At 33.9% G+C, this 16,094-nt stretch overlaps 1 protein-coding gene across 1 annotated transcript in view; it reads left to right on the top strand.

Annotated features, from left to right (window-relative positions):
- Positions 1-16,094, top strand: part of AK9 (adenylate kinase 9) — a 56,781-nt gene that overhangs the window by 11,508 nt on the left and 29,179 nt on the right. The window contains exons 7-16 of the mRNA XM_042890194.1: positions 357-482; positions 863-937; positions 2,417-2,515; positions 3,714-3,853; positions 3,935-4,115; positions 4,559-4,718; positions 6,301-6,434; positions 7,098-7,254; positions 11,218-11,326; positions 11,690-11,754. Coding sequence (XP_042746128.1) covers positions 357-482; positions 863-937; positions 2,417-2,515; positions 3,714-3,853; positions 3,935-4,115; positions 4,559-4,718; positions 6,301-6,434; positions 7,098-7,254; positions 11,218-11,326; positions 11,690-11,754 — 1,246 coding nt within the window. The remainder of the gene's footprint in view (positions 1-356; positions 483-862; positions 938-2,416; positions 2,516-3,713; positions 3,854-3,934; positions 4,116-4,558; positions 4,719-6,300; positions 6,435-7,097; positions 7,255-11,217; positions 11,327-11,689; positions 11,755-16,094) is intronic.

The raw sequence follows: 16,094 nt of genomic DNA, 5'->3' as shown, positions 1-16,094 counted from the left end.
TCTAAAATATCACCATACTAGATCATGAACTAATTTTGCTGAGTTCTAATCTTAATTCAGTTTCTGTTCTTCTTTAAGCAATGTGGAGTAATTAAAATTAAATTGATAGGTTAATAAAATTAAAATTAAAATGATAGGTTTAAATAACAGCAAATGCTGATTAATGTATAGCTCAACCTAGAGTCAGCCTTGAACTTAAAAGTCACTGAAGTGTTTCTTGCCCTAAGTTAAAAGGTTGGATCACTCATTGAAGTACTCCAGAGAATTATTATATTTACTTCTGGTTGTAGACAAAATTTAGTTTAGTACATTATTTCATTTCTTTACATTGAAGTATTTAACTTTTGCTTCTTCAGATTGTGCAAGATTCACTTACAATGCCAGAAACGATTCATCAGTTAGTGCAAAGGCCTGAAGATATGCTTGAAAATATAAAGGAAAGAGTTTGCTTGTATAAGGATACAATGCTTCGTTCTTTAGAAGTAAGGAAAAAAAACAAAACATCAGGACGATGCTTAACCAAAGACTGTTTAAAATATCATACAATACTTTCAGTTTTTGTTTGTTTGTTTGTTTGTTTGTTTTTATTTGAGACATTTCATGGAGGTGAGCACAAGGCATGCTACAACATTTCCCCAAGTTCTGAAATACATACTGAAATCAATAGTACAAAATTTTCATATCTAATTGTTGATTTTATTCTGGAATCCTGAGATTTTTTAAGACATCAGTTCAATGAATCTTGATTTTACTGAAATCCCCAGTAGTTCAAGCTTGGATACTTACAGGAACAAAATGAGCTTCAGTGTGATTATCTGGTTAACTGTACTCAGATGATGAATGTGTCTTTGTTCTTAAACAGGATTTGATGGCTGAACAGGATTCACAGAATCTTATTGAACTGGATGGAAATCAGGAACCAGATGAACTTCTTGCTGTAAGTAAGCTATGTACCAACTTTATCAATTTCTGCTAGCAATTAATTTCTCATTTCTGTGGATTGCTTGCTTCCGTAAGATGTTAACAAATTCTTAAGTTCAGCATAAAACTCACTTAATTATTATTAAAAAGCATCACTTTTGAAATGTGTACTTCTACTGCTCTGTAAAACAACTATACAATTTGCAGAGCTCCAGGCTTTCATGTATGGTACAGGGCGATATTTTCAGGTAGACCACAAACACTTTTATCCTTCCCTTGTTAATGCTTTATAGCTTGTATTAGTCTCAAGAATAATTACAAGCATGTGAAATTAAAACATTTTTGGTATGATATACTTACAGAACTGGCTTAACGTGCTGGTATCTGAAATGATGACAGAATTTTTATGATCTTTGATACTGCTTTACAGTGTTTTACAGTGCTTTACAGACTTTCATTATTTTCCCTTTGACAGTTCTGCTGAGTCTTTGTATTTAGATTCTTAGCTTTTAACTCAGCAACTTATTCTCCCTATTAAAAATTACAATGATAAAATTTGATGATAAATAATCTTATCGCGTGCCACAGCTGTAAGAGTTGCTTTAAATATGAATCTAAAATACGGAGTTGAAAATGAAGGGAGAGATTGTCTTTGACAGCGTAGAAGGTGAGCTGTTCATGTACATTCTCCTCTCCTGTTCGAAATGAATTAAGTGAAGTTTTGTATTTAAATTTATGCTTGACCATGTCCTATGTCCTATGGATCATACAGAAAAGAAAAAAAAAAATCACATTCATTTGCACAGCCGGTATATGAAATTTCATCCTATATGATTTGAGAACATCACAACCAAAGGTTTATATAAAATGCAATGAAGTTGTTTAATGCTTTCCAATTATTTTACCTGTGAATAAGGCAAAAACTATTATGGAACTATTCCATGCAGGACAAAATCAGGTTTTTCATTTCAAGAACTCTTGCATTCCAGCAAGATTATATTTAGGAAATATTTCAATTAAATTAATTATCATTTGGTTCTCATTAGCAGGCAGGATTAAGTATCTTTTTAAATACATTACCCAAAGTTGTATTACTTTCAACTGTGCATAATATTCTGGTTGCCTAAGGAGATTTTCCTTCTTTTGCCATCCTCTTGGCACGGAATGGAGCTCATCTGAAAACTTCCACAGCTCTGTAGGAACTAATCCTTCCCAGTCTATTCCTTTACAAGGCTTGGGATTCACAGCACAATGAGCAGATAAAAAGGCAGACAAAGCAGATAAAATTCAGCATTTTCCACTGCCTATACTCAAATTTGTAAAAGTTTATTAGAGCTCTTCTGAATAACTAGCAGTGCTCCAAGCTAGAAATCGGATCTCGGTGTATAGGTGGCCATTACATAAATAATAAGTTGCAATTTAAAAAATACTTTAGGGACCCTTGCAGATCACAAAGGCAGTTTTGACTGGTGCTGAGTCAGTTATTTCTTTTCAGTCAGTGGTAATTCGACTTCAGTCAATGGGTGTTCGAAATGGAGCTCCTATAATAAGGCTTCAGAGTCGGCAAGAAGAAATGCTGGAAGGACTGGAAAATGTAAGTGTGTTTTTCTGAAATGTGATTGATTGCAATAAATATTAAAATAGTTTTTATTTTCTGTGGTGAACTTACACTATAACATATTTGTTTCATTGCAACCAGTTTGTTCTGCCATACAATAAGGGCATATTTTGCAGCTTCACGATCTAGAAATGCAAATTTAAGATAATTATGGAGTTGAAACCCACCTAAAACTTTGAAAAAAGATCTGCAATTAATAAAAATAAGTTAGGTGATCTTCATTACATTTTGAACAAAATATTTGTTTCAGGAATGAAGAAAGAATAATTTGTTTGAAGAAAATAAACATTAATCAATTTTATCTCTTTTAGATTAAATACATTCTATGTTAATCATTTATCATATCACCTCTGTCTGAAACGTCGCCTGTTCTGCTGCATTCTTTTTGAGATTTGAGTAATAGAATGCACATAGCAATAAAGAGGAGAGCAGGATTTATGTAGTAAAAGATGTACCTAAATGTTTTATTTTCTCTTTCCTAAACATTCAGTTTGTTTTTCTGTTTGCTGTTGGGCATTGATCAAATAGTGTGTATTGTATTGTAACTTCAAGATCTATTCTTGAGCAATAAGAGTCAATAACAGCTCATTATTTTCTATGTAAAACTGTATTTTAATTCCCAGCTTCATAGATTCTGAAGGCTCTTCAGCAGTTCCTCATAGCCAGCACTTGTCTGTACTATTCTGGGTAAATTAAAGTAAACATAAACTTTAGAACTCACTCCCTATTTGCCTCCTTTAATAGATCTATTACATTTAATCTTATCACATGATGTTTCTGTGTCATTAAAAGGAATATTTTGGTCTTGCTATTCCCTGATTTTGGTCCTTTCTTCATCCCTTTTAGAAGAAAGCTTGGCCATTTTCTGTCTTCATCAATAAATGGCTTATTCGTACCTCTTTATCTTTTTAAACTTCTGGAAATAATTATTGAAGCCTACAGGAACTATTTTAAGTACTTTCTGATGAAACAAAATTTAAAACCTGAATAGATTATCCTTAAAGACACACTACAATTCTGATATATGTATATCTTTTTAAAGCATGATTTAATTTTCTGTTTAGATTTGCTTGCTCTCCAGTAAAGTACTGCATGAAGTTAATTTTCATACAACAAGGCCCACATCACTTCAGGCAAAAATTGCATATGCACTTATTTCTGTTTTAATAAACAGGATGAGCTTTTCCGTGTTCTGTCATCATTCAAGCTAATAGCACCCAGATACCGATGGCGTAGAAGCAGGTGGGGACAAGTATGTCCTGTGGCTCTAAAGAAGGGTGATGTTGTAATGGGAATGCCAGATTTGGCTGTCAGGTGAGTGGAATTTGACACTTACTTTTATTTCTGTTTTTTAAGACAGCTGTCTAAATTTGTTTTCTTCTCTTGCGTTTTAAGTTTTCTAGGTAAAATGTACACGCTGTCATCCCCAGAGGCACTGAAAACATTTATGTTGAATCCACGCCCTTACTTGTTACCACCAATGCCAATGCCTCCTTGTAAAGTTCTAGTATTTGGTCCTCCAGTGTCAGGGAGAACCACTATTTGTAATCTAATTGCAAGCAAATACAAAGGAAAGGTAGGTTTATATATGTTTTATGTAACACGAGTATCAGCTGAGATTTAGGATTCTGTTAAATACATTCTTCTTTTTGTTGTGTCATTAACATACGTACAGCAAACATTAGCAAACATACTGCAAGCAGACATATTATGCAAATGGTAATTCAGTGAAATTCATTTACAAAAAGTACATATTTTTCTCGTCAGTGTCACACAAATATTCGTCAGTTATTTATCTGAGCAAAAGAATACTATGAATATATAGACATGTATAAACTAATTAAATGTAATCACAAATTAGAAAATATACTACGCACACATGAAGAACCCACTTAAATTATATGTGAATTTTTCTGAAATTTGCAGAGTTTTTCCAAATTCCTTTCACTGTATAGTTGGTGGGTCCGATCTTGTGTGTGTCTTCTGTACTATTTATATTTTTTCAAATAATTTCCCTAGGTTCTTGATATGGCTGAACTCATTCTATCTCATGTGGAAGAATTAAGAGAAAAAAACATTGAGCAAATACGAAAGGATGCAATAGAAAAGGCTGTAACAGCAGTGAAAAAGAGGTTTGAAGAGGGGAGTAGTACAGAAGAATCTGCTGTCATCCCAGAAGGTAAAAAGTAAATCCTAGCTATTCTAAGCATGCTATTCCATGTCGTCACAGTGTCTTGCCAATTAAAAAATGAAAGATAATCTTGTTCTCCTCACTTACACTTGTAGGACTATTTCAAATTTTTTTCCTTCTTGCTTATTTTGAGAAGCCTAAAAAGATATTATTAATTTTGTCATATCTAGATTAGTTAACTTATTAATACTGCATTAGTGTAAGGAAAAAAAAAACAGTAACTTTTGTAGGGGCTAAGTAAGTGATCTGATAATAAGTTTGGCATTTTCATTTACACTTTGTCTTTTTATAGCATAAGAACATTGGAAACTGTTTGATTGATAAGGGAATAGGTGTACAGCCACACACATACACACACACACACACACACAAAACATCTAAACTAAGAGAGGATTGAAATTAAGAATGTGAATTTTTGTCCCTTTAATGTGAGAAACTTAAAAGCATGCTGAGTTTTAATTATGTTGTTAAAATACAGTAAAACAAATGATTTTAAACATGACATGGTTTATATATACTGGGTTTTATTTTCGTATAAATGAGACTGCCATCTCATCTGAAGCAAGGAAGATATTATTAGGTAGATCCAATTAATGGATGTTGATTTAAAATATTTATAAGGATCTAAAATGGAAATGAAATAAACGTGCAATATGAGGTTATTTTTACAAATTTGTCTTTTTAAAGAAAAACAATTGTTCCTTCAGTCATGCTTTTCTTTTGACTTCTATGTGCTTTAACAGGAAAAGATATTAAAGGTTACTGAAGAAATATCAATTTCTTTTCGTTTTCTAAACAGAGTTTAGTATCTTTAGCAATGATGAGGGTAAAATTTGTTCTTTTCTTATGGTTGGTTGGGTTTTGTGGATTTTGTTTGTTTGTTTTCAGATTGGAAACACTTAGAAAGATATTGTCTCTTTCACAGGGAGCTGGTAACTTGAAAAAAACTCCACACAAATTAAAGCAGCAAAAACAACATGTAAAGTTGTGCATGTAAAAACAACAATACAATCACTGAAAAATATTGACATCATTACAGGGAGTAAATATGACTTTTTTTTCCTGATTGTTAAAAAATTTCAACAATTGCAGTCCATTGTTTCAGCCATTAATAACAAAATATGAATCCAATATGAATATTGATATACTGACTTGAATTATGATTTATATCAATTTTTAAATTATTCTGGTCAAAGTTTTGATTTAGGAATCAGAGAAATCAAATCAAAAGAAATTCTCTGGTACTGCCTGATTGTTCATTGTTCTAGTACAATAAATATTCATATTTAATATTTTACTTAGTAATAAAAAACTCTGGAAAATTTAAAGATTTTTTTTTTGAACAGGAGAATTATTCTAAAAGATCCTATAACTCATCATTATAGGACATCCCCCAGAAATGCTTCCAGAGAGACTATTTGATTCTTTTACAATACTATTCTGTAATATTGCTTACAGTGACTGCTACGCTGTACTGATGCTGTGATTGCATTTCATTGCCAAGTAGTTCTTCCTGATCAGAGGAGAAATATGAAAATTGTGAAGTGCTTTAAAAAATCTGTTTTGTTAGAAATGTCAGAGTTAACTGCTGACCACCCAGAAGTTCAAGCAGTGGTGGAAGAAGCTGTGAAAAGGGCATCAAAATCTGAAGTTACGTTGTCACCTGAAATACATGCAGAAATACTGGAGAGAGCTATTGCAGAGGTAAAACTACAAGTGCTACACAGGAAAGCACTTTCTTTGTAAGAGGAGTCTGTAATATTTTAGACATTATTAATATATATTCTTAATTTTATAATTTGTAAGATTGGTCACATAGTCTGAAAGCTTATATTGAGTTGATTAGAGATTGAGTAAGAGCATGACAGTCAAATCTATTGAAGGCTAGTATAAAAATAATATGTATGTATTAGCCTATATCTTGTAAAGTTTCTGGGCTACAAGCTGTCATAGACTGGGAGAATTTTCTCAGGGAAGTATCACAGTATACTTACCCCATTCTTACATATTTAGTCACTGTCTAAGATCTCAACATCAGACAAAGTGTTTGAAAATAATTTCATTTGGAGGTTCTCCTAGAATCTTGAATAGGTTTAAATTCATGCACTAGCTTGTATGTCTTGAAATTGGAACCTAAACTGTTTATAGGTAACCCTAGAAAATGATTGAACATCCATCTGTCTTTGTTTAAAATGTTTTTATTGAACTCATATATATGAAGTTATAAATGTCTTTTTATTGACATGATGTTACTAATAAACTAAGAGTGATAACATTTAGGAAGTCATTTGTATTGTACAGTCTTCTGAAAGATCTCACAGTCTGTATTAGCCTTCTTCTGTTACTGAACCTGACATTTTATAACAGCTTATGAAGAAGAACAAAGACAGGTTTCCTGGTGCTCCAGAAAAAGGAGGATGGGTAGTGGATAACTATCCTCTCTCAGAAGGTCACTGGTCAGCTTTGTCAGAAAGAGGACTTCTGCCTGACACTGTTGTCTGTCTTAAGGATACAGAAAATGATGGTTAGTAAATGCACACTTATGAAACTTAACCTTTTCTCTTTTCTGTGTTGGTATTTGTACATAAAGCACATTTTCAATTAAAAAATGGTAATTGTGGCCCATTTATGAAGTTTTGGAATCTACCTCAGATTTCTTACAATTTAGATTAAGAGAACTAACAGAATCAAAACCAGAAATACTTTATAAAAGCAGTATTCTTCTACATACAAATCTGTTTACAATCAGCACTACTAGTAAGTAGCACTGTACTCTCACAGACTTTCTGTTGCAGACTTTTGTATTCTCTGTCTGACTGGCCATCAGTTTGTAATGTGACTTTAGCCACATTTCTCTGCCTGTGCTTTCCTTACCCTGCTTGTAAAAACTGATTATGGGTTACAAACTTTCTCTGCTTAAGAGAAAAGTGGGGAGTACTTATATGCAGGCGTACCTTGTTCTCCATCCTGATGACAAAAACAACTGAGGAACTTCCTACCCAGCTTGATACAATTGCTTAATATCCATGAATTGAGATGAAGAGATTTTACTTTTAAGGTTTCAAGCAAGAAGGAAGGTTGCTACCACATGTGAAAAACTAAACAGTTTCATGTATTATTGTAAGTTTCGCTTGCTAAATCATGTTTTAATGGATTAATTTATATCACACAGCAAGTTTCATTGCACAGTGACAATTTCTATAATCATTACTTGCTCAACCCAATCCATTATCAAAATGCATTTCAGTAGTAAAAACTGCTTTTTAAGAAAGGCATGTCTCCACCTACTTAGTGTACAGCTAGATGTGAGAATTGGTCCAGAGAGCCTTTCAATCCCTTGTCCCTGAACAAATCAAGCATATACAATTTCTTCATCTTATCTTCACAACTCAGCTACAGTACCCAAATGACTTGTGAAATGTTATAACTTCTTAAACATCTTAACTGTAGCAGAAATGCTAAGTCGTGCATTAGAACAGTGATTGAGCACCTGGTGGAAGGAGCCAACCCAAAGGAGCTCAAGTATATGCAATGAACCTGAGTGACTGGGAGGGGTGGAGCCAGTATCCACCCCTTCCCAGACCTCATTTAAGGGTTGACAGTGGAGTTAAGGGTATCTTGTTAGAGATCTTTGCCTACTTGAGGTATTTTGAAGGTAAGCTTGTACTTACTAAATACAGACTTAAACAAGAACGTTCTAGGTCCTCTGTATGCCAGCAAATCCTATTTGCTGTTGCTTTTACTCGAGAACTGCTCAGAGGGAACTTCAGGATGTATTACCCTTTGCTTGATCTTTGCTTCCTGGAAATTTCAAAAATGGTAAAACAACTACGAATGCAGTTTCTATGATGCTGTGCGTTGTCCTTTCTTTCAATGTCAAAAAAGCACCTTAATTTATGTAGCTGTCATGAAGTAATCTAATGTTAATATTTACAATAACAAGCAGAACAATACGATGTAATGTTAACAGCATGTATGATTAGTTAATACTGAACTGCAAACAGCAGTACAGTTTTAACCTTTTCTGTGGGGAAAACTGAGGTGGGATAGATGCTTTTGAAATTATTAACTCGTTCTCCACTTCTCAGAATTGAACCATTTAATGTATTAACGAGGTAAATTAGAAGATTCACTAATAGTCATTATTCTACGTCAGAGATTTTAGGAGTAAATAACTCATCTTGGAAACCATATTGATACCAGTCAATAATAGTTGCCCTTCTATTTTCCTTTTAGGAAGGGCAGGCTTGTGGTCCCTTGCAGAGGCTTTCAAATGAAATGAAGATCTCTCTAGGCCTTTTGAAGTGTTTTTTTTTTTTTTTTTTTTTTTTTTTTTCTCCCTGCTATTGCCACTAGCTCTCAAAATTTAGCTCTAGATTCTGTATTTTACACAACCTTTATTTATTGTACTTTATTTCTGTGCTTTACATTCAAGCAAGCCATGACCTTCTGATTCTCCAGTCAGATAGTTGGCAGATTCTTTAAAACCTAAGTATAAGCCTTCCCATCTAGAAGTGAGACGTTACAATTCAAAATTTATGCTCGCAACTCTGATGTTACCTGTTTGAAATAACACTGCTATAGTTTTTATATCACATAGCAATAAAGACTGCTTTCTTAATTGGTTGTATGTTCCATTTGGTTGTACGTTTCAGTAGATTTTAAGCTTGGAAGGAAATCTATCATTCAGTTATTGAGTTGATAGTGAAACTATAGACTAATTTCATACCTGGAACTGTATCAGACTTTTATATAAATCATTGTCAGTTTTATTTTTCCTCAAAGTTTCATTCAGGGGTGAGAGGAAATGAATTAATTTTAAATGATAAAAGTTATATTTTTACTGTCTCAGCTTGAAACAAGCAATGTGCAAATTGAATACAAGACATACTATCTGTAGTCTACCATAGCAATTCAAAGTGAAATGCAATACTTGCATAGCAGACTCCAGATTGCATTAAAACAGGACACTGCAAGAATACTGTTCTATCAACCAGAAGCAGGTCAGCTGTCTAAGAACCTGTTCTGTTAGCAAGCTTATTTCTGGTTAATACCAGTGGTAGGTATTCCTAGATCAGCCACTTGAAACATAGCTAACTTGTTATCAGTTATTCTAAAGGCTTATTAGCTACTTGCTCCATTTTATCAAGTAATTCTGAAATAATTTATCAGCTATAATAGTATTCTTCCTTTGAGTGAGGGACAGCATATGCTGGTATCCAAAGAACAGAAAATGGTTGAAATTCTAGACTCATAAATAGTACAGTAATTACGATTCCTGTAGATGTCCATATGTGATTCCATAACATATGGAATAATTAATACTGCTTGGCACTGCTGCTATTCATAACTCTTTGAGAAAACACAAGGTTGGGGAAGTGCATGCCTGGGCCACCAGGTAAGGCCACTGAAAGCTCTTGCCATTTTTTTTTTTTTTTTTTTTTATTTTTTAAACACTATTCAGGCAGAATTACCTCAATATGAGTTTTCAAACTACATTTTGAAAATGCCCTTTACCCACCCTCCATTTTCTGAAGTTATATTTAATTGAAAGAATCAATTTTGTGTAATGCCATTCACATGAAATTATCATCTGCTTCAAATGGATGCAGACTCAATGTTCCTAACAGTTAAATAACTCAAACTTACTTAAAAATTCATATTTTTCTTCACTTGAATTGAGAACAATGAAAACATGAGATATGGAAGGAATGAGTAAAGTGAAAGACCCAAGTTCGTTATATCTGCTATATGACTTGTCTGAAAATTTTTGCTTATACCTACGTTCTCTTGAATTCAGCTACTTTGTTCTTTTTTTTTTCTTTTTTTTCACTGGGGTGACTTATTTATTTAATCTTGATTTGATTCTTGCTTCTTTCTGTCACTGAATAATAATGTAGTGCTGAAGTTTATATTTTCTGCAGTATTTTGAGTCACTACTTTGTAAAAGTGCTCCCTGCGGTAACCTAAATTAGCATAGCTGAACTGATTGAAATGAATTTCAGCCACACAGCCATCAATCACAAATCTATTTGCCAAAGAGCAAACAGTAGAGCTCCTGATATGAACAGCATATTCTTCCTTTCTGTCAACCAGCTTTAGTGGTATATGTATGTATTATCTTTGTATCTTTATTTGAATGTTTTTCATTTGTTTCTTCATAGTTTCCTTTATACGCATCCAAACAAAATAAATGCCAGAGTAATGAATGATACATGGAAGTATAAGATAAATCTTCTCAGTGCTCTATTCCCTTACAATCTTAATCATAACTGTTTTGTATTCCAGACTCATTTTATTAGATGCTTGAAATTGAAAACAAAGCTCTAACACCTTAGGAAGCAGAATTATAATATTTCACTGGTGTGTATACTTTTTCCAGGATTTAAAAAGAAGTCATAGAGTTGTTTATCATTTTTATAGATCAAAGAATTTCAGGCTGGTACAGCTGCATACAATTAATTATTGTTATATAACTGTATTGCAGGAGGCTGTATATTACACAGAACATACTTAGCAAATAAGGATGAAATTAATTCTAAGATCTTGAGAAGACTAGCAGATGAAGCTTTAAAAAAGGAAGAAGAAGAGGAAAGGTAAAATACTCAGTCTTGGAACATTTGAAATTACTACAAGAAAATTCCAGCCTTGCTTTGTATTGAAAGTATCAGTGCATTTATCGATCAACACAAGTGCACTAAAAAAGTATATTAAGCACAGTCCTGGTGGGTATGTAATAATCAAGTATGGGTTAACTTTGAGAGATATCTTTTTAGATTAATACCTACATGGCAAAAGATTGGTTTGCTAAATTCAGTTTCATCAGCCTTTTTGTTACAATGGTACAGTAACATTTTAGATTTTTAGATTTGATTTTTATTTTATTTTTTTGTTTTATTTTATTTTTATTCAGTAATCTTTATATAAGTCTAAGATTAATAATCTTTCACTTATGGAAGGGAAATGCAGGAAATGCTGGCACCAGAGGAAGAAGAGCAGTCTCAAGAGGATGCTGAGGAGAAAGGTGAAAGCATTTATCACTTGACTTTGTCTGTGTTTCAAATGATTGAGCAAATTCATATTCATGCAGATCTTACAGGTTTGATTTTTATTTTACATTCAGCAGCTAGAAAAATTATTTTGTATTGCTATCTGTAGATGCTTCGCTAATTTGGGCACTCATTTTTATGTAATGTTCTTAATGGATGCTGCAGAATAGAGATGTATATTAAATCAATCAGCACAGTTATCTTTCAATAAATCTGAAGGGTAGAACTCCATCTCCTGTCTAGTAACTTATTCTAAGTAGGTTATTAATTATCTTCATACTTCAAACTCAAAATCTGTATTAGTTAGAAAACATTGTTAGAATTTAGCAAACAGCTCATCAGAAGATGGTGAAATGTGCTAGCCTCCAGAAAGCTCAGCCTGAAGCAGTAAAAGGGGAACTGAAATTATTTCAGTAGTGGGTCTGTTAGCATGTGTTAAGAATTGCTGAATCCAGTAGGAGCAACGTATGTTACAAATTGCCAAATTCAATAATTCGCTATAGGTGAGGCTGCTGAGCTCCGTGTCCCCAGGTCCAGCTAGAAATGAGTCTGAGTATCTATTCCCAATCTCCTTTTCATCCTCTTCACATCTTATCCATGCTTGTTCTTCCCCAGTCTGCTTTGATCCCTTCTTTTTCTTGCTTTTGTGCTTTTTTGAAATACCCCACATAACATTATGAGTCTCAGAATCTTGAACTGATGTTCTTAGTATTTCCTAATGAATCTCACTCCCCTGTAGGGAGTATCACAGAATCATGGAATGGCTTAGGTTGGAGGGAACCTTAAAGATCATCCACTCCCACCCCCCTGCCTTGGTCAGGGTTACCATCCCCCAGCTCAGGCTGCCTAGGGCCCCATCCAGTGTGACCTCCAGCCTCAACTTCTCTGGGCAGTCTGTGCCAACATCTCACTACCCTCTGCTAAAGAATTCCTTCCTAACATCTAACCTAAACCTACTCTTTTAGTTTAAAGCCATTTCCCCTTGCCCTGTCGCTATCAGGCGGTTTAAAATGTTGGTCCTCCTCCTGCTTGTAGTCTCCCTCTCTTAGCCAGGAAGAGCCTCTCTGGTTGAACTGTCTATTGGGTCTTATGCCCAGATAATGCTTTCATTATCTTCTTCCAATGACCCTGAGGGAAGCTGAGTTGGGGTTATGTTTGTTCTGATTAATAATCAGTTTTCCCCAGTCTCTTTATCATTCCTCCACTCATTTGTGCTTATGGAAATTAGCTTTCCATAACGTAACCTAACTACTGAGAGAGAGAGAGAGAGAGAGAGAGAGAGAGAGAGAAAGGAAAGAAATGTGAGTTACATGAAGTTCCTAATAATTTATTGTTTTGAGTATAGACTTGCTATTTTTACTACTTTTTGTATTGAGCAGAGCTACACATTTTTGTTTTGCCATTCATTATTTCTATAAATTTTCTTCTTTATACGAGAATTATGCTATGCTTTGTTTCTAATAATGAGAATATAATTGTCCTGGTCAAGAATGAGTACTGTGTGAGGAATGAGATTTCGGAGGCAGGTTAACTGTCGCAAACAAGGTGGATTTTTGGCACGCAGACAATTGTCAGTCAGGTTAAAATTTAGAGTTAATTCTGTTTAGTGTCAGTGCTTTTTGACTTCAGTAGTTAAAATAAATAAATAAATAAAAACTTGCAAGATTGAACTTTCCTTTTTGCCTTCTTTAATCACTGCCAACTTCTTTAGGAGACTGTTTTTGTCAGATTTGAATCTGCTGTCAAGATGAAATTCCATGCACAAGCATCTGCTTCCATGTTCAGAATGAGACTGGAGACTTAAGAGGATTTTCTTTCTCTGCTATGATGTCCCTAGTAGACTAAATTATCACCAGAGCTGGATCTGGAATTAAAGCTGAAGTGTATGCTAGAATTTTTCATCTTTCTTTCAAGTAATATATACTGGTTTGGAACAAAAGTGATTACGACCAAACTTTTGTATTGTCAGTACATCTCATATACTTGTTCTTTCATTATCCAGTCTGGCATTTATTTTACTTATTGTCAATGGTTTTTAATATATAAACAAGGACTAATGCTAAATATACTGAAGTTAGTAGCTTTTAATTTTTAATTATGTAGCAATTTACTTACTCTCTGCCAAAGTACTTTAGCTTTTTAGGGTTCTTTCAGTTGAATATGAATTTAAAAAGATTTCTACTATGTAACTTACAGTAATTGCCATAAAAACAGCTCTTCCTCAGAGTGAATGGATTTAAAGTATTAAATATAAAGAGTCCTAAAGGGTTCCTATATTGTCTCAAACAACAGAGTTCAGCTTAGTTTTAATATAAAATTTATTTAGAGCTGTGCACATCAAAACAAATTATTAATGATAGAAATAATTTATTAATGATAGAAGTAACAACATAATACACTTGTGCTATCAACATGTGATAAGTCCTTGACCAGAGAAAATCATGTTTTTGTACAACTGCAGTTGATTTCAGTAATCAAACACTGACTCACCAAAGCACTTCAGTCCTGTTGCTCTTAGCCTAACATCTTTTATTTCACATGTAGTGCCATCAGCACGTTGACTGCAGCTTTTCTCCCATGTGACATGTCTTTATATAAATATAAATGAATTATACACAGTTGTTTTTTTGTTGCAATTATGGTATAAAAATGAGAATTAGAAAAAACCTACTCTGCAGCTGCAATTGTGCCCTTTGGATGTCATGTAAGTGTGTATTTCAGTAATTTCAATCTTTGTAACATCAGCAGGATGTTGAATTAACTGGGATTTGCTTTAGGATTGAACATATTCAGATTTATAATACTATCTGTGTTTAAAAAGAAAAAGTAATGAGCAAGGTACTTACCTGTCTCTTAATGAGACTAAAAGTACCTAGGACTGTGTAAATTTATGAAATATATTTAAATGAGTTAGGAAGTGAAGTTCAATGCTGAAAGTGCCCATGAAGCACACGTGTGCACGCACATAGAAAATATTCAGTAACTCTAGCTTGTAATGCCTAGCTGAAAACCATGGCCCCTTATCTTTTTTACATTTCATTGTTTCCAGCTTAAATTACTTTCAGGAGTTTTTATATTGTTTATACACTTTTCAGCAGCTTTGTGTGCTGCTGAAGACCATAAGACAGCTATTAAACTTCAAGGGAATATACTTTGGGCATTGTAAAATAATTACACAGCTTCAGTAGAGGCAGAGGGATGTGGGTTCATTCCAGCCTTCCGGAGATTAAATTTGTTGCACTTGTTTCCTACAATGCTTTAACAATAAAATACCCCACACAACTGATCTTGTGTATTAAAGCAAACAGTTGTCATCATTTAGGGCTTCATTTTCTGTATTTTATCATCAGCCTTGCTTTTCTGCTGGAAATTATCTTCTCATTACCGCAGATTCCAAAGGAGCAAATTTATGCCTATGCCTCAGTCACAGCTAGAACAAACCATCAGGAAGAATTTCTGTGCTGAGGACATCTTCAAAGACTGCCTTGGCATCCTGCTCTAGGTGTCCTGGTTTGAGCAGGGGTTGAGCCAGGTGGACCGAGATGTCCCTCCTAACCTCAGCCCTTCCGTGATTCTGTACTATTGATCCATCTCTTTTCTCACCTTACAGATGGTGGAGGATTAAATCAGTGTCCATCTCTTTAGCTTTTAATTGTGTTTTTGCTTTTTAATCCTTTTGTGATATTATATTTAGTAAGACATTTTCAAAAACAACGAAAATAAGTGTAATGAAGCCTGAGCTATGTATCTGTAGCATTTTAGGATATTTTTTCTCCAGTCTTTGAAGAGAAATGCTTTGTGGGTTCAGTTATAATTAAAACATTTACCAAAGAGTTGATATATGCCTTATTATACAGCCTGTAAATACATTTGCTTTGTTTCTCTTGGCTGGCTTACTTCCTGGTTAAATTTTTCTCTATCTCTAAATTGAAGCTTTTCAATAAGCATAGAGACTGAACAAGGATAATTTATTAGTCCGTAGATAGAGGAATAGCAATATAGTCGTACCACCAACTTCAAAGCAAGCTGTAGTGATACTGAATTCACAGGAATTGTTTGTTCAGTCTTTGAGAAATATTCCACGCTCTTCAAAGCCACCTTCTGGTCTCCTTCATGAGCTGGACACAATTATCTAATCAGCATGATAACAGTGCGTTAGGTGGAGAAATTCCAGATCTTCAAGCAGAAAAGACATAAGCAACTTTTTAAATTGGATTCCAAATATCATCTTCAATTCTTAAATTTTTTCAGTCTCTTATTCAGATAAATAAAGGCTAAGAGACAGTGCAGCTGCATTCCTTCTGCATAGGAAGGA

Source organism: Lagopus leucura, unplaced genomic scaffold (assembly GCF_019238085.1).
Source record: "Lagopus leucura isolate 7727_CA_CO unplaced genomic scaffold, USGS_WTPT01 Super-Scaffold_73, whole genome shotgun sequence".
Taxonomy (NCBI): Eukaryota; Metazoa; Chordata; class Aves; order Galliformes; family Phasianidae; genus Lagopus; species Lagopus leucura.
The sequence above is the reverse complement of the archived record's forward strand: the minus strand, read 5'-3'. Positions and strand labels throughout refer to the sequence as shown.